At 41.9% G+C, this 27,392-nt stretch overlaps 1 protein-coding gene, 1 long non-coding RNA gene and 1 other non-coding gene across 3 annotated transcripts in view; 1 reads left to right on the top strand and 2 right to left on the bottom strand.

Moving 5' to 3' along the window:
• The window catches only part of LOC114446147 (uncharacterized), a 28,877-nt gene extending 12,327 nt beyond the window's left edge, over positions 1 to 16,550 (bottom strand). The window contains exons 1-2 of the long non-coding RNA XR_003671730.1: positions 16,455 to 16,550; positions 15,635 to 15,725 (exon numbers count right to left, since the gene is read on the bottom strand). This is a non-coding gene — a long non-coding RNA (uncharacterized LOC114446147). The remainder of the gene's footprint in view (positions 1 to 15,634; positions 15,726 to 16,454) is intronic.
• A 162-nt stretch (positions 16,551 to 16,712) lies between these two features.
• Positions 16,713 to 16,785, top strand: trnav-aac (transfer RNA valine (anticodon AAC)). Its single transcript has one exon. It is a non-coding gene; the product is annotated as a tRNA-Val (tRNA).
• A 567-nt stretch (positions 16,786 to 17,352) lies between these two features.
• elmod1 (ELMO/CED-12 domain containing 1) lies at positions 17,353 to 26,564 on the bottom strand. Its single transcript, XM_028421591.1, has 11 exons — positions 26,444 to 26,564; positions 25,958 to 26,029; positions 23,629 to 23,774; positions 23,324 to 23,352; positions 23,112 to 23,209; positions 22,730 to 22,859; positions 22,501 to 22,634; positions 22,338 to 22,406; positions 21,375 to 21,425; positions 20,706 to 20,839; positions 17,353 to 20,119 (listed from the first exon to the last, which is right to left on the bottom strand). The coding sequence occupies exons 2-11, from the start codon at positions 25,972 to 25,974 to the stop codon at positions 19,944 to 19,946; spliced, it is 984 nt and encodes a 327-aa protein (XP_028277392.1). The 5' UTR covers positions 25,975 to 26,029; positions 26,444 to 26,564; the 3' UTR covers positions 17,353 to 19,943.
• Between the last annotated feature and the right edge of the window lie 828 nt (positions 26,565 to 27,392).

The raw sequence follows: 27,392 nt of genomic DNA, 5'->3' as shown, positions 1-27,392 counted from the left end.
TTTTATTCTGCAGTTGAGGAAAGATTTGTACTGTGTACAATGCCAGAGAGCTGGGCAAATCTACCTATAAATGAGGATCGCAGATTTCGACCACCGCCTGGCAGCATTGAAGTTTATAGAAAGGCCGAGCCAGAAAAAAGCCTTGTTTATCAAGGCTACATTTGTCCAACTGATTCTGCCACCATAGCCATGTCAGCAAATACAAAACCAAAGTACCATATACGCCGGACATTCAGAGCCAAGTACTCACGACTTATAGCGAAGTGCCAACAGAACGAAGCTGAGATAACAGCCATGTTAGAGAATATCGACAATAGAGAAGATTCAACAGTGAACAACAACAAACCAGGACAAGGTGTGGTCAAAGTGGAGCAGAGCTCTGAGGATCCAGCTGAAGAATCAGAGGCCACTGCTGCCAGTGGAGGTGAAAGCAGACCAAGATCTCCAGATCTGTCTTTACAGCTGTTGGATCCTGATTTCTATAGCTTACTGCCGATCTTTGATGAGGAATATCCATGGTCCAGTGAGTTTGAGGACACAGAGGATTTGGATACATTATTTAACATTATAGGTGATTAGTCTGCTGACATGTGACCTGGTTGGTGTGAAAACATGTATTGCAAATAAATACTCTAAACATCCAATTAAAGTGGCACTTTGTCTGAGACACACAGAGCTAATCATGTAGTCCACACACAACACAAACATGCAGCGAGCGTACTTTTACCGCACATGTACCTTTTTTCTCCTGTGTCCAACTCTTGATAGCCATTGATTTGTTTTGTACAGCTTTGATTGATTTTCTTAGCCCTCACTGAATCAGGAGGCCAGAGATTAAACTCCACACACACATACCAACAACATGTAAGTACTACACTTGTGATGCCAGACAATGACTGCAATCAGTGTAAAAGTCATGTCCCATGGACTAATAACTGTTATGATTCTGATTTTTCATTCCTGCCCCGGCCTCTTGTGATTCTGTGATCGGTGTGTTTATAGTTGTCTCGTGTTTCCTGTTTTATTTTGAAGATCCACGTTCCCTCTTGTTTTCCTGTGTGTTCCTGCTCTGGTGGGCTTCTGTCCTGGCGTCCCTTTGCTCTGACCCCACGTGGATCCTCGCCTCAGTCTCGGGTGATTTCTGGTGTGGACTCTGGAGGGTCATCAGTTCCGCCTCCCCTCTCGGAGCCTTCTGGACTTTTTGCTGACCGGACTCCTGCCTGGTTCCCTGACTGTTCTAAGCTCCGTTCTGGGGCCAGCTGCCCTTCTGGCCCTCACCTTGCGTCTCTCTGTTCCCTTGGATTTTTCACCCTTTGACATTTGCCCTTCGAGTTCCTATGACTTTGGGGTTTTGCTCCCTCTTTCTTGTTTAATGTTATGATTTTTTGTATTTGACCTTTATCTAACCCCTTACCCAGTTTTTAATGTATAACCTAATAATAAACTAGTTTTTATATCATATACCATGAACCATAAATAAACAAAAAATGACCATGGGAGAAAATGAAAGGAAAAAGCGACTAAGGTAAAAATCACTTGGAACTATCAAAGCTGCCAGGTGACAAACTGCCTCGTTTCAGAGTCAGTGTTTCCTCTGCAGGATCTGGCTGAGACATTGTCACAGGCTAAAACTGGTGGAATACCAACCTTGCAGACTGAAGGCTGACATGCCGGGCACGCTGGCAATTTAATTACCCCTCTTTCTAACCCCGTTTTCAGATGTGAGCAAAATGATTACATGGTCACCACTAATATAAATTTATAACGACTGCTGTCCCCTCTTGCTGGGAGCTCTTTTCTTTATCTACTCTCTCTCTCTCTCTCGCGTTGTCCTTCATTCTTCATATTTCTTCACCTATCCACCCCTGTCTTTCGTTTCTCTCTGTAACCTTGTGAGTTTGCTTTAATATTCATGGTGATTGAACCTGCAGGGAACTCAGCATGTCTCTCTAATTTATGTGAGATAGGCTTCATTATTCACCCAGTGATTTAATATGCATCATAGGATTGGTGAGTGAACATATAAGAGGAAATCTAAGAAACCTCCTCTCAGAATCGCTGTTCTGGATGGAGTTAAACTTCTGAAGAGCTGAGTGATAGTTGTGCCCTCAGGCAGATGACTTTCTACTCCTCTTATGTCAGTTCTTCCTCTTTTTTCCCCTCTTGCTCTGGCTTATTAGCCATGCTATCGGCATATTGCTTGGTGTGAAGGTGTGAAGACACATAAGGCAATCATTTATAATTAATATAATAATTATACTTTTTTATCCTTTCACCATTATTGTATTCCATTTCTAAATGTGTCACTTTATATTTGGGTTTTAGATAAAGTGTAAACATCTTTAATAGTGCAGAAGATAAGAGTTATATAGCTTAAGAAATGCAGCAGAATGATGATAGTGAATGATGGTAGGGCCATTGGAGACCATCCAGACACTGAGCTGCAGAGAGCTAACAGTGAGTTAAGGTGTCTTTGCTCAAAATACGTCACACACTTTTTAGGCCCTAAATAACCATTAGGACTGTTGCAACCCTGGCTCAAAGGATAGCAGCATGACAGAAACAAACAAAAACACTACAAGATTGGAATTTATTTTCCAACTACTTTGCAAAAAGAACTAAGAAACAGGAGCAGAGCCCCGCTACACCACATCATTGCTGGCTGAAAGAGAGACTGAAAGGTAGAGGAAGGGCATTCAGTGTTATGCCCGGTTTACAATGTGATTTTTAGCAATCATAAGACCATTGCATGACACACTTCACGATGTGAACCGAATAAACTTTGGTACGACGTCAAGTTTGATGCATGCAGATTGTACGATGATCATTTACTGAATCGCAGGCAATCGCAGGTTACGACGTACGTCAATATGCGAGGAGAAGGAAGACGTGGATGTGGAGTGACAGGTCGTAGCAGCTGTCACACTAAAGTTATCCTAAATTTCTGATACCGCTAGAATTTTATCTCAGCTCATCTTTGGCCGCAAGACGCTGACAACGGCCGTGGTGGAACCTGTCTCGCAGTGCGACGTAAGACCCATGACGATTTAGAGCCACGACCAAAGATATCTCCACGATTCTCCTACGATGCTCGTCTTTCATCTAGGACAACCCAAAATTGTATTGTAAATGGGGAATTAGGTGATTTGACCCTACGACTCAGATGACATCGGTCAATAAGATCATGTGTTCTATAAATTAAAATGTTACATGTGTAGCGTGCATAAATATCACCATGCGTCATATTCGGTGGGTGTATTGTCGACCAAATGTGGTGTTTTTTTTTCTTACCTGCACAGTGCAGTTTATATGTTTTAGGTGGCATAGACACAATCATAAATCTCTTGTACAGCAGCCTACATTTACCGACTTCTATTCACATTTAGGCCAAAACATATTAGGAAGCTTCTGAATGTGTTGCAGCACAGAATCATACTGACCCTTTTGTCCTTTCTTTGCCTCTGTGTCCACACCCGTGCACACACAGCTATCTCCAGGTGTCCTTCCTTCCCCCCACCTCGCCTTGCCATACTGTCCACATTCCTGCAAACTCTCCTCTCTGACACATTTCCTCTGTGTTATCTTTCTCCTTTCACCTCTCTATGCTAAAAAGGGCATTTGTATTCCAGAGTCAGGCTGGCAGGGTACACTTATCTCTTCAGAGGGCCTTTGAAACGGCTCCCATTCTGCAAAAGGCAACCTCTGTGACATTTCATGACATGTTAAAAGACAGAGTTTGGTGCGGGGGCTAACTAGACAGCTATATGGTTGCAGATCCATCAAGGTTATGATGGGAGATGAAGTATTTGGTGCAGCATCAAACAAAGCACGTCGTACCCCAGTGTAGGCAGGAAGAACGGGGAATTCCTAGCACACTGGGTCTCTGCATCCAGACGTGTTAAAAACAGACTGCTGCTCTTAAACTGTGACACTGACAGACATGATCAGTGTGAGAGAGCTCAGGCTGTAGGAGGACTGAATGAGTTCATCATGAGTACATAGACAAAAGGTATAGAAGAAAATAACAGTGGTAGTCACACCAACACTTCACTGCAGCATTTAAAACCATGCAGCTTCAACATCAGCCGTAATCCTGGTGGAACACAATGTTTCTGACAGATTTTAACCTTTTAATACTCATGTAACCCATGGTTACAATGTTTTAAATAAGTTTTTATAATAGTCGGTCATTTATTTTTGTAAACAGTGCAAACATTTAATAGTTCTATCTTCCCTAATGTGAGGATTATTGTTATTAGTGACTTCTATTGTGCTATAACTGTGATTGTAAGGAATGTGAATATTCAGCACTCAGTCCCTCACTACCCAACAATGGGCTCCACCTTTTTAATGAGTTTGTCCAGTCTGTTGGTATCCTTTACTTTAATGCCTGCGCTCCATCGCACTACAACAAAGAAGATGGTGCTTACCATTACAGACTGGTAAAACATGCGGATCCTGCAGCAAACATTGAAGGACCTTAGACCCTCTCATCAGGAAGTAAAGTCTACTCATACTCACCACTTTTAGCTGCAGGTGCTACTCTTGATACCACCTTTGCAGTCTCACAAACTGTGATTGACCTGTCGTGTAGTCCCGCATGTTCGCTATCTTAGCCCTAATAATTCTACTAGGTACTACCATAGTCCAAATTATTGTCCAGGGAGCAGACATTGGAGAGCAGGATTGACAGGGTTTGCTTATGGTTAAAAGCACATTTCTACTTCTTCAGTTGCTGCCCACAACATCCCCTCCAGTGGTGCAACCTAAAATTGTGTAGCTTGTGTAGTTGTTTCTATGCTAGACACATATTCTGGCTACTGCAATTGTGCAATCAAATTACAATAAATCAACATTGGCTCACTAGCCCATCTAGTGGTAAAAACTATTATTACATGAAACTATGGTCCACTAAAAGTAAGCTACCTTCTAAAACAGAAGAACATGTTGATTTCTGGACAACTGTAAAGACTCCGTACGCAGTATGAAAACAGGGCACAGCTCGGTGTCTACACTCAGATTGTGTGAGAGCATTCATGCCACCTTTGTCCTGCCTGCAAAAGTGGACCAGTGTGTCAGTGCAGCCGCTGACAGCAGTGTAATATTTGGATGGTCTTACCGCATGCCCTCCTGGAAAATGTTTTCTTAGAGATGTGAGAGCTGTCAGGGCTTCACTGCTTACTGGGGCATACATCATCTACTGTATGAGCAGCCTCTTTTCCTTTTGTCATCCCTGTTCTGCTCCACGCTCTCCTTTACTCTCTGTTTAGCATTTATTATGATCCCGCATGGAGAATTCTGCTCTCCAACAATATTTTAGTACATTTTATTTTACAGATTGTTACACATTATCATATTAAAACAGATTTTTTTTAATGTCCCCATGCAGAAGTTGGAGAAAACCATCCAATAAGAGCTTTGCCGGCAGGAGTAATGCCGCTGCATTCGAGCAGTGTTGGTAGGGTGAACATGAAAAAGTGGGCCTTGTCTATAAAAGACAGGGGAGGAGGCTTGATGATGAAAAACTCTTCTCTTATCCCCAGACACAGGGAGCAGCCTGGGGTTAAGTGCCTTGCTTACGGGCTGTTCACCCATTTTTGGAAAATTGCTGAAATGACTGCAACGTTGGCACAGATTGAGGCAAAATGAAATGTGATGTTTTCATGACTGTGTACACATCTTGAAGCAAAGGGAGAAGCTCAGTGCCTCAACATTGCTGCAAACACTTCATCATCAAATCAGGTTTAGTCTGCTGGCATCTCCAGTCCAGAAATATCAGCAGTGTCGGTGTTTCTGTGTTGTGTGCCCCCAACAGAGCCTGTCAACAAGACAGACGATACCAGGAGCGAGAGCTGAGCGCTTATTCAGATGAAAGGTGCGAAAGTGCTGCCTGTAAAGTGTCGTAACTTGAGGAGAGATGCCATACACACCTGTCTCTTCTGCAACATATTAATCACTGTCAGCTTCTGCTATGTGATATTAGGCTGATGTCAGGATGTATACAGTAAGATCAAAAACCAATAGGACTGATTTATATTTTGATGAAGTTATGCATGAAAGATCAATGTCTGCTTTGTTTCTGTGAAGATGCGAAAATGTTCCCTGCGGAGCAGAGGCTGCATTTCTGCTGCAGCAGTGTATCGACTAATGTATTTATTCTCCTTTTCTGCTTTGCATAAGCAATTATTTGCAGTTTCTTTTAAAGAAGCTAAGTCCTAACAGAGTCTCAGGGTTGTAGGAGAGGAACAGAGAAATGTGGCGGCACATTATTTCTCGTAATAAAATCAAAGAAAAGCTATCTTAAAGGCAGCAGCTGTTCAATTCAGAGCTGTGCTGGAAGGACATCATAAAAAAAACACACACCTGAGTGACCCTGGACCTGTGTGATGGCAAAACATCAGTGTGTGGAAAGGTTAAAGTGAAAATGAAACAACATGCGAGTCTACCTTCAGACCAGCTGGCACTTTCCCTCTCTCACTCCTGCTGTATCAGACTCAGGTAAATCCTGACAGCAGGCAGGAAAAGGGCAGTGCTGGCAGCACTTTTAAGCGGACCGTCCTGCAGGGTACGTTCACAGAAACCATGTTTGAAGTTGTTTTCTATTCACACCGGAAAGCACCCGTTTCAGTCAGATTATCTTCAAACTTACAATGCACCAAATTTGTAACATCAGCCATGATGTGATGTCACATTCGTGGGACAGTAAGGTATAGAGAACAGTCACCTAATCATCCCAGCACAGGACGTAAGGATGTAGGTCTATGCAAAATGGCAGACTTTCCTTTAGGAGTCTGTGGTTTGTGTCCCCTTGACACCACAAATTGTTTTGTTTTCACCTGGTGTTAACTATAGTTTTGCATGTGTAGTTTGTGATCGACAAACTACCAGCAACATAAACTCCACTTGTTTTAATTGCACGACTCGCTTTCAGTTTTGCCTCAAGCTTGGAAATCTTTCTTCCTGTGTGTCTTCATCGTGTTTAGCTACAGGACGACATTGGTTCTGACTCTCCTCTCCATTGCTACACACTCAGCAATTACGGCACAGTTAAAGTGCAGCCTGAAGACTGTCAAAAGCTAATTTCTTCTGACTCGACTCCAGTCCGAACCCAGTACTCTCAACGCATCCCTCTTTCTCCGTGTTAGCAGTAAATTGAAGTTTGCTGCCCGATTAAGAAGGGAAGGATGTTTTTGCAGTTTCATCAGTCAGAGGGGAGGAGAGCTGTGGAAGACCTGGACATGATGTCAGGAAGCTGACAGCTCCTTTGTGGTGTCGAGTTATTGCTTTGAGAGCTGTAGTGCAGGTACAGCTTTACTTCAAACACACAAACTGTGTTTGATCAAACGACCATGAAAGAAAACGAATCTCTCGTCTGAGTCATTTATTTGGTTGTTATTAGCTCTGTCAGGTTTTTCTGCAAGTTAAAAAAATACCTTTGGCTTCTCACAGCAGCAGCAAATTAAACGTTTTACAGGCACTCTCTGCTAACGCAAGACAAAATGATCATAGTTATTTTTTCACCTCTGTACTTCCCTCAGGAGGGGTTTAATTTGAAGCTGTATTTTTCCTGACTCACAGCAGGTCAGGTCCTCTTCATTATTACTGAAGCAGCCAAACAAACACATTTAGAGTAACAATGTTGGGTTTTTCATCTGCTAAATGTTGTCAAAACGAGCTTATTTCTTTCCAGGCAACTGATCATTTATCCACAAAATTAATTAGGACAAGTTCATAATCCCCAAACAAGCACAATTGACCACTTTTTGTTTCAAAATAAGGTCCGTTGGTGGTCATCTTTTTTCCCTTCTTCTGAAAGCTCTCCCTGTTTTATTTAAAGCCCTTTTTGTCAATGGCCACATTAAAATCTAAAGCATCAATTACATTTTCCAGTGTGGAAAAGCAGTGCCTTGCTGTCGTTCCCTCCGGAGGATCTGAAAAGATTTTGAAATTTTACACTTAGCTTTAGACCTCATTCTCCCTCAGCCCCACATGTCATTATTCTGATGTCTCCCTTAGTTTCAGCCTTTATAAGAATAATTCTGACCAGACACCTTTGTGTATTTTATCTAATATTGTAATGGAGTTGATGAGTTTTTAAAAAGGTAAAAACGTTGGGTCTTGGGTCCTTATTGCCACCAGTTAGATCCCAGTTGTAACTAGAAAGTGGCATGTGAAAACTGATGTCAGATCCAGGTCATTGTTTCAGAAGTACACATTACAGCCATGCCAGCTATGGAGGTATCACTCTGATTGCATCACATGGTCAGGGTTCCACGTGAACGGTAGTTCAATCAATGAAAATGCTTTAGCAGCAGTACCAGACGTCGTGAAACCTTTTCATTGAGAAAATCACGTTGTAGATGGAGCGGGTGGTGTTACCATGGTAGCCAAGAACCATAAAAAGATCCTTTTATAAATCTAACCAAACAGATAGACAGAGAAAGAGAGTAAAAAAAAAAGACAAACAAGACTGGCACCCGTCTTGATGTGTGCTTAAATTAGCACACTAGCATGGTGCTAACATGTTATGATGACCTCTTATGATTGGTACTACAGCATCAGCCAGTTATTAGCATGTAGCATCCCTGTTTGCACAAGTTCATTGCAGTTTAGCCTTTAAAGACACAGACAAAAAAAATGTTGCAGCTAGTTTGGCTAATTATGTGTAAAAACCACCCTCACCCACATCACCTTTAACCCTTACTTAACTGTCTGCCACACGTTGGCCTCTGTCATCACATCCTCTCATTAAATCCCACTCGGCTGACCCTGTATTGATGGTTCAGACATCACCATAATGTGTGTGGTCTCACTGTGGTCTCTGCTGTGGCTTCTGCTAACCTTCACCTGCCAGACGTTAACCCAGCTGACTCAGCTGTTGCTTTGATGGAGGCTGGCTGGATGCTGGGATTACAGCGTTTTACACCCTCAGCACTAAAGCCTTCTGTACCTGGTTGTGGTTTAGCTGATAGCACACTTTACTTGCAGGCTTCAGCCAATAACTGATACTGTAATCTCTCTCGTCTTCTGGTGGGAGCTCCACCAGACAACCTTTTGCTGCCCTCAACTTCCTGTATAATCTAGCTGTTAGTGATATTTGGCAGAATTAGCTGATGTTTTTCTGATGTCTGTGTTTTGTGTGACTAAACATCAACTTCTAGGGCTGAGAAATGAAGCAGAAGAGCTAAAAACTGCAGTTCCTCAACTGCCCCTGAATATTCAGCGACTGTCCGCACATGACCTCTTTATTTCAAATCATATCAGGCCTCTAGCTAACTTTGTGCGGGGTGGACTTTAGTGAAGATATTCCAAACTAATAGGACACGCTTGCTGTCACTGAATTACCGCCACAGCTTCTGACCATAGGTTGCTGACTCACGGATTACCTCGCGGCAATCCCCTTTTCTGACCCTTCAGTGTTTTAATTTCTTCCACATCTTGTTTTTCTTCTCGCAGGGAAGCTTCCTAAGATGATTATTCATGCATTCATTCCTCTCTGTTTTCACACATTAGTTCTGCTGTGTTGTTCGAGAGGACACATGCGCTCTCCTCTTGGATCACTGCAGAGCCTCGGCGCAGACATGGGAATTACCCGCACAGTGCTGCTCGGCCAGATAATGCAACACAAATACAATCAGCTGCTGCCAATGAGCAAGAATTAGCATTTGCACATGCTAATTACTAATTATGATAAGGATGGCAAAATTAACCAACAGTGATGAGGAAGTGGGTTGTAACAATGAAGACACCCTGGCGGCGATAATGACAGCGATCCATTGATCCCTGATGGTACCAGTGATGGAGAACGCTATGCTCCTAGAAACGACTGGATTATAATAATGCCGATATGCAGCTCTATCCAGCATATTAGCTCATCCTCCACTCTGATGAGCATGTACGAGTGCAGTGGTGGGATTATGCAAATGGAAAAATTGAAGAAGCTGGCGGTTTCCCTGCTAGTCGACTTCAAAGCGGCCAGGACTGGAGATGGAATTAGTGCTCTGCCTAATCCCACTGGAGGAGGGCGGGAGGGGGAGCTTTACTTTATTAATGCACCAGAAAGCTTAATCAGAGACAGAGAGGAAGAGGAGGGTGGGAAAAAAAAGGTATAAGATGGTGACAGAATGAGAAAAGGAGGAAGTGGGGGAGGACGATGAGAACAAGGGATGCAGAGAGGAGGACAGAATGATGTGTTTGTGAATTATAGGGTGGGAGGGGGGGGGGCGATCAAAGAGAATTTCTATGGCAGACCTGGATCTCTGCGATTTCCAACAGTTGCCTAAACACGGATCTGTTTTCCTGCCAAACCCACCACACCTGATATTCACCCTAACAGAAAGATCCAGAGCGCTCCAGGATGCAGACAGAAGCTGCAGGGAAGATCAATACACACAGTGCACATGCTCGGATTTACACATTGATATTAAGAAACACACACATACACACTTAGAAACATGATGCTGGATCTGCCAAACACTCCCTCCCTGAGTCATGCAGCATGACTTTTATTTTGGGGGCATCATTTAGGGATTACTGTTCTGCATTATCATGTGTCCAAGTGAATGGAGAGTCCCCATCAGTCCAACGCTGTACAGGGATTTGTGAAATGTTTCTGACCTTTACTAAACAAACGATGCAATGACTGTAAATTACCACTACTGATGGTAATGCTGCAACTATGCCAGTGGACTCTACTTGTCTTTTTTTTTTACTTCAGATTGCTCCACATGTCATCTTCTGTACTGCTACAGCAAAGCACCAATCATTGCAAAGTCAGAAATACCCAGACAACTAGTGGCTGGATTTAGAGGACTCTTGCAAAATTCAGCATCCTATGAGAAAGCAACACATCCTCACAAATGAGCGGCACACTTGGATGACTTTCAGCAACTCAAGAAATGCCAGATGGACGCATTTTTGCATATAAAGGCTGCTAAAAGTCCAAGTCCCAGAAGGAGGTGGAGGGGCGGTTGGTGGATATAACTTTCACCCAGGCCCAAAAGTCACTTTACTTTAATTTCACAAAACTACTGAGGTTTGAGTTCAAATTTCATTACACACAGTGCAAAATCATCTCAACTGCAGCGGTGTCCCACTCTGAAGAGCTTGATGTAAATGCACATGGCCACAGATAGTGTTAGTCAAAGCACCTTAATCTGCATATTTCCCTCCACAAGACTCCTGACATGCTCTACTTGATGAAGGATCTCAAAAACCAGTGATGGGCATCATAAAACTAAGGCAATATTTCTTAGAAAATAGAATGAAAAAAACATTTTAGCTCTAACATTCCATCTTAACAAATACATTTTCACATTTAGAGGATGAATTCTAGAAAGTTTCAAGCAATTTAAAATAGACTGAAGGAAACAGGAGACGGGTTGTGTACTCACATTCAGGTCACTGGAGGCACAGAACAAAGTGTAGGCAGTGAAGGCAGGTAAGAGGTGATCAGAAGAGGCAGAAGCAGAAAGAGGAGAGAGTTAACAGTGTGATGAGGGGCAGGTGTGAAGCCAGGTGAGACCTCAGTGGCATAAACATTTCTATGTCTTATCCTGTTGTTTGCCTTTTTTTTGGTCCTTTATATGTCCTAAATGTTCATTTAATTTCCTCTCTGGGCTCAATGAATGTCTATATTAACACTGTCTGTTCTCATGGAACTGTGTATAAATAGCACACTGCTTGGGAACACTTTCCATTTCAAGCTCTTTCCATTTCATTTTGAGACATTAAATGTCAATTAAGATGGTCAGGAGAAGGTTTACAGGCTGAGATAAACTCTGAATTGGTCATACAATTGGGGATCACTGTAGAATAAAGGCAAACAAAAGGCCTTATAATATAGAGACATAGATATTTGGAGTCCACATATCCAGAGTAGGGTCACAGTAAGGACTAAGCAGGGTGCAATCCCTCCAGCAAGTTCTGGGTCTACTTTATTGTCTCCTCCTGGACGGATGTGCCCAGTTAACCTTCAAATGTAGGCCTTCATATCTTAGTAAAATGAACTTTAAAATTGAAAATATTTCATTTGTCCTGAGTCTTCTGACTCATTTTATATTATATTATATGTCTAATTAATCCATTTCTGACAAAATAACAGCCATAAAATTGTTTTCCTAAACCCAAAGAAGTAACCATATAAAAGCAGAGAAAGAATGGCAGAACAATTTTTTTTTTTACCAACCATGACATTGAGACATTCAATAATGAAAATTGATTTTTGGATGTGTCCCTGGCTTAAATTGGGGGATTTGCATGATTGATTTCTTCAAAAATTGCTTGAAAATGAGGGATGAAATCAGCAAATGTCAGTAATATGTCAGTAATTTGATAGATTCGGTTCATAGTCCAGTCCTATATTACTCTCATTCCTTTTGCAGGGGACACATCACCATGAGAAATAAATGAGACACACTGGTCATGCCTCAGCTCACACGTGTCTTATTATTATGCCCCTGACTCACCAATCAGCCCCCTCATATGTTGATACAATAAATGAACGCACAGAGCTGGTGAGTCTGATGCACACAGTTTGATTCGTGAATTTACTGCTGTATAACATTATACCCGCATGACGGGCCCGTCAGAGTGCCTGAAACTCTTGCAACCGCCTGAGCTAGCTTAATCAATACAGCAGTGTTGATGAATTTAACATAATTAGAGCTGCAAATATAAAATCTGTGGCAGCTTTTCCCTGCTCCTTGGCATTAATCGATTGTCCAGGAAAAAAAAGGGGAAATCAATTTTCTTGGAAAACAAAGCAGTTCTTGGCATTCTGAGGAGACTGTTAAAAAAAGCAGATTACCATTTCAACAAGTGCGTGTATGTAGGTGTGCGTTAGTCCAGATCGATAGAAAACAGACGGACTGTGTGTGAAACTATCAGGCAGTTCGGGCAGAGGTTTGGATGTGCTGCAGGTATGGAGCTGCTGCAGTCATCTGAAGGTGAAGGAATGAAATTATGTTGATCACTAGCACCTTCACATGGACGTTCGAGGCTACTGTGGAATATGATTTGCAGTGACTGATTTCTGAGACTTGAAATGCAGTGTTCATCCGATGCTCCGATTGGTTGTGTTCCCTTTATTTGCATTAATTGATTTCAGGAGCACTTAGAAAGCTAAACTGACATTATTCAGTGTAAAATATTACAAGTTCAATAAGGCTGTTACAGTGAATTTACATCCAGCGGAGACAACATTAGCCACCGTTTTCTAAGAGAAATATTTGCTTTTGAAGCTGCTGAACTCTCCATTTTTTTCCAAAGCAGCTGTGCCTGGCGGTGGAGGGTTAGTGTACTGTGGGTTTTTAGAACTTAGTCAGCTAAAAACTGCTGCCTGCTGCTGCATTCAACATGAAAAACCTAATGAAAGGAGCAATTTCTCAAAACATTGTAGCACTTTTCTCCAGTGTTATGTACTAATACTACTGTACTAATAGCAACGATACTGAAGCTACAGTAGCCTCAATGCAGAGGAGCAGCAACTCTGCTCCCGGAATGACCAAGCTCTCGAGTCCTGCCAGCCTGCAGAGGAAACTCATTTCACCTGCTCGTATGTGCAATCTCATTCGTTCAGTCAGTACCCGCAGTCTGTGGTAATAGGTGAGGATAAGAGCAAATATCAACCAGTAAGATCGGAAAAGGGGCGGCATCACTGCAGCCTAATCACTAAAGCTTAGAGATCTCAAAGCTCGTCCAGCAGGTGATCATACTGGTTCCTGGATGAGTACTATACTAGAAAACACAGTTATGACTGTTATGGTACCTCCCCTACAAAGTGAGGGTACAGCTAGTTAGCAAGTTACCAAGATATGACTTCCAATCCTTACCAACCCAGGATCCCCTCGAATATTCTAGAAGAAAGCTTGAGGGTCTCTTCGCCGTGATGCTACTGTGACAGTGATGGACTAATCTGTTTGGATCCTATAATTTGTTCCTAAAACGATGAACAAAAGCCCAAAAGTTTTACTCGGCTTGCATTTTATCTTATGAACTGTCTTCTCAGTGAAAGGTCACATGATGACAGATGTGGAGCAACTCTGCATTTGTGAACTAAAGTGTCATTACTTAAGTGGATTTTCCCCACCCTCACATTTAAATATAACTTGTTTTCGACAGAGAAGTACTTCTGACTGTGTCAACACACATCATGGGTGCTTTTCATGTTTTAGCCCATTAACTTCAAGGTGTAAAAGATGTAGATTGATCTGTGGTTTATTCCAGAAACTTAAACACGGGGAATCCGTCAGTGAAAGTATTTCTGAAAGCTTGTGACAGGTTCTGACATGTCAAGTGTTTTTTCTTAAAAGAGCTTTTATCTGAACCTTTATCAGATTTCCTTTAAAATGTTTGTATAATGATATTACACAGATGACAGGGTGATGTTGAGAAGTGGACCTATGAATGTCACCCAGCTGACTACACCTCAGGTGGATGGTCTGTCAGTGACAACTGTGTTTTGCACAAGCAGCATCTCCATGGATTTAAAAAATGGACTTGTACAGAGTGATTGCTCTGTTCTTCCTTCTTTTTTGTTGTTGTACTTTCTGCAGAGAGCTTAAGAAGTGCTGACTAAAGTGAGGATTGCCAACACTTGCATTAATGTGTCAAGCCTAACACTGCCCTGCAGTTTTGACTTAGCTCTCATTACACCAGAGTTTGTCTGCTGCTGATCCGCGCTAATCCACTGCTTTGATGTGATGTACATGTATCTCCGCTTGCATTATCATTACACACTGTAGCCTCCTCTCCCTCTCTCTCTCTCGCTCTCTGATGTTAGAAAACAAACTAGAACCACTCCTGAATTTGCCAAAAACATCCCCCTGAAGAGCTGTCAGAAAAGTGTCTATATGACTGTGCGTACTGTCCTTATGGGGACCATTTTAGTTTCTCAGATACAAAGCTAAAATCTCCACTTTGTTGATGAGGCTGAACATATTCAATAAAACATAATTATAATTCAAATTGAATCAGCTGATCAAGTTAATTTAATCAATGCATACATGGAGGAAAGCAACAACCATGAATCCAAACCTCCTGAGACGTTAGCTTTAGTATGATTTGAATAAAATTGGTGACAAAGTATTTAAAGACTGTACAATATGTTACTTTATCTATACCAAAATATGGATAAACACATTTTTTTAACCACACAGGTGGTCTCACTGAATATTCTAGTAGATAATGCTAGACTAGCCTTGACTACTGTTAAGGCTTTCACAGTCACTTAAGGTGTGCTGTATGCTAACAAAATGAACACAATTATCACAGCAAGGAAGCTAAAACAATCGCTGATATCGGCCTAATGTAGCATTCAGTTTATTATTTTTGAAAAGCTACTGAAGCATCACTTAATTTACCCTCCTCTCAATAACAGCATGTCCTGTTAGCAGCACCTGCTGTTTGAAGAGCAAAGTTACTTTAATGACTTACAAAGTTGCTGTTTGTTTTAGGCTATGACATCAATCTGTTTTGTCTCCAGTTGGACATTGAACGCCACTGTGTCATCATCACCCACTGGTCTGTAAACTCTTGTTTTAGCTATGTCCCAGTTGAGAGGCTGCACTGTCCTTGTGTCATTTTTGGCCCCGTCATTTTAGAAGCACGGAGGGTGTCTGTGGTGTCCTCTTACCAAAAAAAAGATGAATCTGGTACTGAATCTGCTGCTCTGTGGTCCTCCTTCAGCTGGCACAGGGTCACTCAGCTTCCATGGTGTGGATGCTCTTCAAAGTAAAACAAAAGGCAATGTACTTAGCTCTGGAATGCTGCAGCTTGTTCGGATAGATGCATGCCTGCTCTTAAATATTGTACTGTACAAAATAAATAGAACACTGTGGTGACTCTGGTTTCTGCACTGACGGGAGAATGACACCTGAAGGGCAGACACTGCTGTGTAGAAGAAAGACTGCATCAAAAACATCACCACCAGCAGTGGATGTTATATTTTATAATCTCTGTAGTGACACCTCTAATCATATTCTGGGTGTTTAATCTTCCAGTCTATATAGCAGTGAACAGGTCTGTGATTTGTGTTGCAGTGTTCCTCTGTCTTCTTGGATTTAGCATCCTCATGTCATCACTGCACAAATAACAACAACTGGATCTGCACATGCACTTTAGTACTTCTTACTTCATGTCACATTTGATTATAAACGTACATTAATGAAGTAAAGTCACACAATAAACTTCAGTTCAGTCACCGGACCTACAAACCAACAGACTGTTAGTTCAACCGGACTGTTTATTAAGGCTTTAAAATGCAGCAGTGATGTTAGCTAGCTAGTGAGGCTAGCAAGTTATCTGTGTGATTCTCCTTAACTCCTAGCCACTGAAACGCCACTAAAAACGTTGGGAAAACTGATTTCAGTACTCGCTCCACTTAATGATTAAATTACATAAACTGATATAAAATTTAAAAAAAAAACGTAATGTTACAATAAAATGTATCTTACCAAATAAACTTGTTTTGAATCCAACCAAGTTTTTGGAACAATGTGAACACTTTTCACTGAACAGGAAACTCAGGAGGAAAGCGACCAACAGCCAGGTCTTGAATCAAAACAACCAGTACGCGGCTCCGGTGCAGCAATGTCTGCGCTTCCGGCCTCCCTCAACCCGCCAGTGATTTGAGGCTAGACCTGTCAATCAAATCAACCACGCCCCCTAATCATAATAAACACAGATTTTTTTGCGTTCGCGTTAAAAAGCAAGTTTCCGTAGTGTAGTGGTTATCACGTTCGCCTAACACGCGAAAGGTCCCCGGTTCGAAACCGGGCGGAAACATATATTTATGCAATTCTTAATTAATTCTTAAAAGCAGCATCGCACTTTAAATCACTTCCGGCTGCCTGCAGCCGCAGATAGCTCTTAAAGTGTTTAAGGTTTTACAAGGAACAGATCAGTTAAACTACAACTTCGAAGTAAGTTTTAGGATACATAATGCAAACTGAATAATACAGACAGATCTATTTACAGGAGTTGAACTTTTATCTGCCTAGAGAACCTGTAACTGTAACTAAATAAAGTTTAGATTTCTAATGTTACAGTTATACCAACACTGGGACTGTCAAATATTTAAAAAAAAAATGTGTAACCCAAAGTAGTCAAATTAAAGCTCTGTTGTTATTCAGAGCATTTATTGTGATAGTTCACCATGTTCAACATCATCATCATATACCAACTTTTCAAACCTCTTATCTGATAATAAATTGATCACATCCTTCATGGCTGTTTCATAATATGTGAGCTTACTGCCCTCTGCTGTTCATTGAAATATAAATATAACTGAAGTCTGAAACAGTTAAAACCAAAATATATAATTTCTGATATATGAAAAACACAACCAATGTATAATTTTAACGTTTACTTTTATTGTGGTCTCAAAAAGTACAGCACAGACAAATAAAGCACACTGTTACAATATCTAGAAGTACTTTACCAAAGAGTACAGAATGCCAGCGCGGTGATGATGAAAATATCATGCAGATCGAGGTCTTGTTGGCAGTTTTAAAGCAGAATATACAGCAGCGTGTACCTAAGTTCATCTACAGTATCATGGGACATTTTTGCCCATTTTCACCACAAGTTAAGGATTTAGCATCATAAAGGAAACAGCATTTTTGTTGGTTTGTTTTTACAGTAGTGCAAAGCTGACCATAATAATAATAATAAAGCAAAGCAATCGAAGCAAGCAGGAGATGGAACCAGCACTGACATTCACTAAAGTAAACAGCTGCATATAATACTGACAGAAAGCTTCAACATTCAAAAGAATAAACATTTTTTTTAATACTGTTCCAACACAATCAACAGTGCAAGCATGGCAGTAAAATAATGTGTCGTACATTTTCTGCTTTGTGAGAGCATGAATGTTAAATACAGTGATCAAGAGATGCAAATGCTGCTGCTGCATGAATGTGGCCTTTTATCATTCAATGAAAACTACATGTGAAAAGACTCAGAGCTGAAACAACAATCAAACTGCTGCTCCACAGACAACAAGGAGCAAGACTGTGACTTCAGGGTGACTGATCGACTACAGTGGTTCAGAACTGGAGAGGAGCCTGAGAACAGCAGGACAAATCTGTGGATTACTAGACGTAGGGGGGAGATTCACTCTTTGGTCAGATGTAATGGACAATATGACAGCATAATTGTGCCTCCATGAGCCAATCCTAATCTCAACAGCAAGCTAAATTTGGCACAAATGTTCACTTAGAGAAATTGGTCAAAGGACAAAGGGGAAAGTCAATGCAAAGATCACAAATCATGGTTTAATCGTGAGAACCATGAGAGGACAGGCCCTCCTGTTCTCCTTGTAGTCCACTACAAGTGGTGTCTTGTTGCACCATGTGATTTAACACCACTGTGGAAATACTCTTTAAGTGCAGCCAGCATGTTTTTCAGTATTTAAAATTTTAATTATAATGCAGTGATAACTCAAGATCTGCTGTTGTTTGACTGTGATTTTGCATTCTATAAGTCTGCTACTGTTGTTTTAAATCAAAAACAAAGGTATAATAAACTGATAGATAAATGAAAATATGCATGTTGTCCACAGCAGGAAGCTGGCAGCTGCAGCTGGAGCGTCGACTGTCCGATCAACGCCTCCATTTCAAAACTTTCGCCGTCAGCTCTCGCTACTGTTTTAGCAGCCAACTCGTGCTCTACAGAGCAGATCGGCTGACAGAAATGAATGAAGGGGACGTTTGTTTACAATAATCACGCTAATGACGTGACATCTCACCTTCAATTTAAGCGCCACGTGTAGCAGCTATAAATGGATTCCAGCTCTGAGTCAGAACGCAAAACAAAACACTCAGGCACACATGGTGCAAGTAAAGAAAATTGTTACGGTGAAATGAATGTAAATTATTGCTTTGGCTGATACAACAGTGGACACAGTGTCACATTCAATGGATTAAAAAAAAGATCGAAACAATCGTGAACGTGAAAAACATTCATAACAGAACCTGTGCAAAAATGTTCAGCATAATATATAACTAGGTTTTTGGGGGAATAAAACAGCCAAAATATTCATCACATGAGGATTTTTAGATTGTATCCAAACTGGGAGCAGTGCTGCCTAATTCTACACATTCTTTCAAATACTTAGTAACATCTCTTTTTCCTTTGATAAAACTTTGACATGTGCTCAGAAGAAACTGTCGTTGTTGAAGTTCTCCACATTTGATATTTTGGCAAGGAGAAGTCTTGTTGACATGAAAAGTACAATCTATGGCAGTTAGCTAATACAGACAGAGCTGAGATGTGGTTTGATCAGTGCCAGTAATGTTTCACTTTAAACTTTTACTATATATATATCTATAGCTCTTCATTTAAATACAAAAATGATGCTCACGTCTGATAGCCAAGCTGCAAACTGCACCAATCTAAAAAGCTTCGTTTTTGGCTGAGTTAAAGTAAATTTGGTTTTGCAAAACGAACTGAGGTGTAACGGCTGTGATACAATCGTCATGAATCTTTAAAGCAACAATGAGTGGAATGGTGTGGTGCAGCCTCCTCATGCACAGCTACAATCGCCATGGTCATCTCTGATGCTGGTGGTCTGACGCTGCAGTGAGGGCATAGAGGCAGTGTGTATGTGTGTGTGTGTGTGTGTTCTTGTATTATAGGGACACAACTCTTGTCCTATGGTTTATGGTTTAATAAAGTTAGGGTAGTTTCAATGTTGTGTGTCTTTGTGTGTGACTTTGTGAGCTGCTGGCAGTTACGAGACATGACATTAGCTGGGACAAGGTGGATTGAGCAAGGATAGAAGTGAGCCCCTCCATGAATGTGTCCGGTGTTTATGTTGGCCTACCAAGACATCCAGGGGAGTCCTCAATGATGGAAAATGAGTCGTGGGCTCACTGAGGGTGATGGTGGTGAGAAGGGAAGAGGGTAGTCAAGGACAGGAACAGAGTGGAGGGTGTGTGTGTTTAGAGGTTGACCAGGTGGAGATCAGAGGCGGAGAAATGGGGGCACAGAGCCATGTCTGGGTTCTTCAGCTGACGCAGGATCCTTCGGTGGAACTTGGAGCGGACCCGGTTGAACTCCATTATGTCGCTGGGATCCTCTTCAATCCAGAAGCGGTGAAACTCCTGCATCAGGTAACCTGACATGAAGAAAAGTGAAGCGTTGATCCATTGTGCAACCAATCCTTAAAGGTAGGGTAGGAGATTTTCAAAACTCAGTGAAAGTCAGCCAGATTTCAAAAGTAAACACACGCCCCTTTCTCTCGGAGCTCACCCCGAATCCACGCCTACAATCACATGGACGCGCATTACCTGAAGACGAGCTGCGGTCTGTGACTTTGGCCATCATGCACGTACCTCTCTGGTGCGCACAGAGCAGGAAGAGAGTGACAACCAGCCAATACTCCGCTTCCACAGATGATTCATATTCTTCGTTTTAACGCGAAACTGCCAAACTAATCGGTTGCTATCGGATTGTAAAGAGAAGTTACATTAATTTAACAAAAAGTGCATCAGAATGAAATCTCCTACCCTACCTTTAAAGGCATTTTAGTGTCTTTTGGGTCCTTGTTTTAGTTTTTAAACCCACAGTTTTTAGTACCTCTAAACAGCTGTGACCTTAAACTAATCAATCTGAACCACTGAAAACTCTCTAAAAAAACATGCATGATGCAACCAGGCAGGGGAACAGAATAAAAACTGTACACTCCAACCATCTGAACTCACAGAAGGTCTGCTGGAAGTGCAGCAGGCTGGGCATCTCTGGGGCCACGTTGTACAGGTGGGTCTTCAGAGCTCCACTCACCAGCAGAGAGTAGGCCAGGTCTGTGATGTTGATGCCCACGATGGCAAAAGAATAGCTGGCAGAGGGGAGTGATGAAAACACAGAAATTAAAAGGTATTTCTGGCTATTTAAACTAAATAGAGGTGAAAAATGAACCTGATTAAAAAGTCAAAATTTTAAAGAAAGAAATAAAACATTCAAGGTGAAAATACAACATGTGTGTTCCAACAGACTAAAAAAGATACCACACAGTTTTCTTACATTTAAGGTGCAGTTTACAGTTTGTTCCTCTCATGTTTTTCTGAGCTACAGTACTGCAGACTGAAGACAGAAGGCAGAGCAGCAGGACACACAGCAGTACAACACTCTCTGCCCATTAACACATACACAATCTCCCCACTTACAGATCAGACACACACTCACATGCATACGTTGGCTGGCTGGATGGCTGGCTGGCTGGCTGGCTGGCTGGCTGGCTGGCCACATCACATGCTGAAACTGCTCTGTATTGAGGCCAAACCTCACACAGCTCCAGCAGCAACATCCCAGTTGCACCTCTTCCACACACACACACGTGCAGGCCTAGATAAGGAGCATGTGCAGAGACTTACCCGATAGCTTTGTCAAGGTTCTTCTGTTCCCATTCGGGCTTGTTTACCTCGCTGTGAAGGACACACACTTTAGTCTTGTACTGATTACATGTGAAGCAACACTGAGTGCAGCAGATTGTGAGTAAAAACAAAACCTCTTTTTCATGGGAAGAATAAACCTCCGGTCACAAATGTAACGATTCATTTCTAAACTGGATTTTTTTAGTGACTTTATTTACCTATATCTCATGCTTTAACACCTACAACCCAACAGTAAAAGGTATGAGTGCAGCAAACAAGTGCAAGTGAATGAAAATGAAGTACCTTGGCGTTCTGTGTGTGCTCCTACAGTGCATGTGACAGACAGACAGTGGAAGGAATGGGCAGAAATGGAGGTGGAAGAAAAAGATCTTTATGTGAGAAATGAGGCAGCTCGTTGAGATGCAGATGACAAACAATACAAGCAGCAGAAGTCAATAAAAGATGAGGCAGTGAGTGACATCAAGCTGTAAGAGTTAAGCAGAGCATGGTGAGTGCAGAGTGTATGAATGATCAATACAGTTTATGGTTATCATTCATTTTGTGGAACCCATTGAGGTGTTTAGGCCCAGTATTCATTCACTTTTTTGTCTCCATTTTTGGTCTCCACCAGCTCTGCAGCTGGGTGGGTAAATGATCCAATTTGTTGAAGATTTAACAGGTGCTGGGCAGGTTAGTCTACAATATAGCAACCAAATTATGGGCCAAATAATGAAATTTAAAAAGGCTAAAAACCTCTAAAAAAGCTGAAGATAACTGCAACATTGGTGATTTCTTCTCCATCACAAATCATTGTTTTGTCAGATTAGTGTTACTTTAAAGGTTCCATATGTTTTTATTGTGTGAACTAGGGGTTTCTTCCCTCAGTTTACTTATTTTACAATCTAACAAGTGGTTCGAATCTACAGTATAATAACCAGTTTGGTGAAGCAGGGGTAAGCGTACTTGTGCTTTGGTTGCAGGGAGTCGTGGAGCATCTGCAGGGCAGTCGCCTTGTCATGTTCTGCAAAATACCTGTAGAAAAACAAGACACATGCAGTATATATATTTATGTAGTGAATGTCCAAGATGTATACAGCTTAACACTGATTCTATGGTGTTTGCTTACAGCAGGTTGTGCAGGCCCAGCAGGCCCATGCCTCTGAAATCAGTCTTGGGATCGCTGCCTTGGAAACCAATCTCACACCACTGTTTAGAGATGCGGCTGGTGAGAGGTGTGTCAGGGCGAAGCTCCTTCCATAGCTGCAACACACACAAACACACACAGCTCAGCTGACTCTTAACAAGAACAGACAAGAGTAAGACTATATTTATTTATGTCTGAGAGCTTGGTGCACCTTCATCAGCATGTCCTCATGCTCGGGGTTTTCACAGTCGTAAGGCTCCCTGCGAAGCTTCTCCACCTCCGCCACCAGGCTCCTATAGCCCACAATCTGCAGCAGGCTGGCCTGCAGAGAGATGCTCAGCCTGGGAGACACACAGGGAGAGCAGCTCTGTTAGTCTGGGAGAACAAGGTCTATTAATGAAGTGAGCTGTCCTGTACAATCTGCGTTGTTATTGAGGAAGAGTCTCATTTAATCACTGTCCACAGTCACATCTTCACAGCTGCTTAATGTGGTGACACGTTGTGGAGGAGCGTGCCTCTCTAACCTCTAATTCATCACACCCTAACAGAAGGAACACAGTCACAGATATGTGATCCGCAGCGGAGTGTCTCACTGTGGGTTGGTGTCAGGGTTGATCTTCTTCAAGGCCATGATGTCGTCAATGGTCTTCTCGACTTTATCGGGGTGGACGCTGAGGGCAGACTGCAGCAGCTACAGAGGACAAGAGCAGAGAAGACAGAAAGGAGGAGGACAGAGTGGACACAAACTTTACTGGGCTGAGACTTGAAATCAGAATGACACACCTTGATGTTTCTACACACATACCTCATTCTTGGAGAACCTAAGGGACGACTCTGGAAGGAAAGAGACGCAGGAAATAGTGAGCATTCATATCATTTTTATTTCAACTATGGCAGCAGTGCTCCATAACTCCCCCTTTGTGTTTTAAAAGGGAGGGCATTTCAGCTAGTTGCAATCCAAAGTCTTGCCACTAGATGTCAGTAAGTTCTACACACCAGTCCTTTAAAATAAGACTAGGAGTAATTGATCTTGTGACGATACAATGATCTTAAAATATATAAATACAAGATGATAGGACAATATTTAGTAAAAATATCAGCCAGGTCTACCTATCTTGAGGGTCCTGCGGGCTCCATGCTTGTTGTTGTAACAGATTCGCTGCAGCTCGCAGCGTCCTGTGAACTTCCGGACGACGAACTTGATGCCACGCCACAGACATTTACAGTAAAGGAACACAAAGAACTGGGTCACCACTCTGGAGGGGAGAAAAAAGGCAGGCGGATCAAGACATTTACCTCATAATTGGAGGACTTCATACAGTATATGATTATAAAGTTTTTTCCAAATGCAACTGCAATATGCAACCGCACCACTAGATGTCATTGTATCACTAATACTGATCCTTTAAAATGTGGCTTTATGTGCTTCAGATAAGTTTGATTTTTGTACGACTAATAAAATAAAAGCAAAATAGTGAATGGAACTAGACTTAGGACTTAAATATAAACAATACAAACATATAAATGTGAGGTTAAAAGACGTTTTTGGATTGCTGGTGCCCTTATTAAACTGTGTTGATGATAAAAAAAATAAAAAACATTATTTTTTGGCTCAGTGTATTTGAGATATTACCTCTAAGTACCCTGTATTTTTTACTCATGTTTTTAGAATATAATCACAGAGACAAGAGGCATACAGAAGACACAGAATCCAAAGTGACAAAACAAATGACAGAAAGAAAAGAGAGGAGCAGAGGAAGAAGGTATAAAGACAAGCCAGTCATAAGCTTCACTTCTTAGCTACCAGCAGGGGCTCTCAGCTGATCAAAGTGTGCTATTTTTACAGGTGAAGCCGAGAATGAAAATGGAGATGTCCTGGGAAATGCATAGCGACCCATTAAGAAACCATGTAAATTATTTCCAGCTTTGGTCTTCTTCACTCTGCAGCAAAAACACTACACCTGCACCATGAATCATATCAGAAAACCTCCCTCTGTGAGCCACACACACACACACACACAGACCCTCCGTCTTTGTTTTCACTGAGTTTACAACCATTCCAGGCAGAAATAAATCTGTCTGATGCTGAAGGATCACAGCGTAACATCATCCTGTGTGTAAACAAGAAGAAGGTAAGTGCAGTGGAGGGGGATTAATCCTCCTCAGCCTGTGGATGAGACTGCCATGTTAAACAGACACTGTCATTTTCTTCACCTTCAAGGAAGTGCGCACTGAGCAAAAACAGGGGGGGTGCTGGGAGGATTCAGAGGTTAGACCGCAACCATACTATTACAGGTTTGAAAATAAAATGTCCTTGAACACAGAACCTTCCTCCTGCTAATTCATTTTAAAGGGTCACGGCACCAAGTCTTACACTTAAAGGTCGGGCTGGTCCTCATGAGGAGAGCTGCTGTGCTCCTGGCTAACATTTGGTCGGGCAGCCTGCTGATCTGATCATGAAGGAGGTAATACGATTTTCAAAATGCTGTAATTATAAATCCTAGTTTACAAATAATGCTAAATTTCAGAGGATCAGAAAGTTGATAAGCTTACATGAGACACGCTCAGGTGTCAACAACATTTAAGCTTTACTTACAGCAACAAATGGTTTAGGAATGTGTAAACTGTAACTTATATGGACAGTTGTTTAGGATGCAGTAAGGGTTCTGTTTGATTTGAATACTGACAGCACATTGTTTCCTGCTGCTGTAGCAGCTACAGCTCTAAATCACTGCCGAGGCCTTTTACTGTAATTTCCTCTAAACACTGTGATCAGCCAAAACCATTAAAAGGTGCTGCATGGATCATTTTTACGTTAGTAAACTATTACCACGTTCATTAGTTTAATGACAGTAAACAAACACAGCCATCAGTAGAAAAAAAAAAAAACTTTGGCAGCCTCTACTGGCTGTTCAATAAACGTTAATGATGCTAAATATCTTTGAGACAACACAGATTTAAAGATAACAAGGAAATAAAACAGAGGGGTTTATGGGAAATGTTGTCTGGAGTGGGAGTGCAGTTTAAAGGAATGAAATACGTCTGATTTTATGTCCCATGCATCTCATTTTTCTTTAAACTGAATAACTGTTTTCTTTCTTTTTTCTTTTTTTACATGTGTGTGTGCAAAAAAGAGGCAGAGCAGGACTATTAATAGACCCACCTCTGGAGAGCACTTGGTTTACATGTGCTCCATAATTAAGAGGCCTCCTCTCCGTTCAAACCAATTCACACCACAACAGCCACTTACAGGCCACACAATATCAAAATCGATTTACAAGAGTTTAAACGGGTGAACTGGGAGTAAACAGTGCTCAGTGTGCGCAGTGTTCAGCTACAAACAGGGAGAATGGAGCTCAGAGCGGAGGGAGGGGGCGTTTACAGTGCATCTAATGAATTCCTTCACGTTTCCATAAATATATATTCATTTTTTTTTTACCTCAAAAAATGCTTCATCTTGGCCGCTGTCGCCCCTCAGGTGTGTCCGGTGCTGGTTCGGAGGAGTGATCACCTGGAAGCGGAGCAGAGGAGGGGGGGGTGTTATTTTCAGGCCGACAGACGCGCTCCGCTCAGGCCCGCCGCTCCGGAGCTGTCCGCGGTGCTGGAGAATGAACGCGCATGTAAATCTGCGCCTGTCCCGTGCGCTTTATTTGGGGATAAATTCCGCACAGATCGATACAAAAACCCCGCACATTAATCTATTCTGAAGCCGTATGGACGCTGTCTTCACCTTTAGCTGAGACGCATAATCCAGAAAAGCAGCCGATTATAATAAGGCTCCTCCACCGTCTCCACTCTGCTTATAGCGAACCACGGCGCAGACAGTGATAATAATCCGTGGAGCTGCAGACACCGCAGCTCATTTCACCACACAGATTCTTGTTTTCACCATGAAACACAAATCGAACGCAGCGTTTTCTCTTACCTTTAAAAGCAGTAGCAGGCGGAGGAGAGGTGGGGTGCAGTGGTTTGTCCTGATCACTCGGCTACAGTCGTCTGCTTCTCCTCCATGATGACAGTCACTGACTGAGGCTCAGTCTAAAAGCTACAGCACAGCAACGCAGTGCAGAGGGGTCAAACCTGCACAGCCTTCCGACCACATGCAAACCGCTAGATTCACACCTTTGAGATTAAAACACCACTGAATTAACTATTTATTAGACTGATACCTAATTATGCATATTATATGTAGACCTGAATGATTGCAGGGACACTGTGGTCACTCCTGTGCACCTTTAAAGAGAAAAATAAAGTATCTACATACTTATTTACACTTCTGAGCCTTGTTTTTTCCCCTTTATCCCTCCTTTACCCGATTATTTTTGGCCACATGAGGGCACTGAAACAAACTGGACACATTTTTCTTTGTTACACTGTATGAGTGGTAACCTAGTTTCAAATCAGTGCACATGTGTGGAGCTCCCCAGGGCTCCATTTTGGGGCCACTGTAGCTCAGATTATGGAGACAGATATTTAACTATAGCCTGTGCCACACAGACTTACACAAATACATATTTCCCAGGTACAAGTACAATGTAAAGCAGTGACCAGATCAATGTTTACAAGTACATTTTTAGCCATAGTACAAATCTCTGTTGTGCAAGTTGTGCAGTGAGGATTGATATTTAACAGTACACACACAGAATAACAGGAAATACTAAAGTATGCTATGCTATGACTACCTGGAGAAAGAACACACATACTGGAAGTGTGTAATTTGGTCCTATGAAACAAAACTAGAGGTTTTTGGTCACAAAAGAAGGAGGAAATGTGTATAAAACAGAGGCCAGTTCCCACAGTCAAACACGGTGGTGGCAGTGTAATGCTGTGGGGATGCTTTAGTGCAGTCGGGGTGGAAGGACTTATAAAAAAAA

The sequence above is a fragment of the Parambassis ranga genome, chromosome 14, assembly GCF_900634625.1.
Source record: "Parambassis ranga chromosome 14, fParRan2.1, whole genome shotgun sequence".
Classification (NCBI taxonomy): domain Eukaryota; kingdom Metazoa; phylum Chordata; class Actinopteri; family Ambassidae; genus Parambassis; species Parambassis ranga.
This window is presented reverse-complemented; position numbering and strand designations above follow the sequence as displayed.

Bases quoted from the DNA above. Each gene is read 5' to 3' on its own strand.
- elmod1 (XM_028421591.1), bottom strand. The intron at 22,635-22,729 runs GTGCACCAAGCT...TGTGTGTTGCAG, and splicing joins ATGAGGACATGCTGATGAAG to CTATGGAAGGAGCTTCGCCC. The intron at 20,120-20,705 runs GTGAGTTCAGAT...TCTTCATGTCAG, and splicing joins GCACTTCCAGCAGACCTTCT to GTTACCTGATGCAGGAGTTT.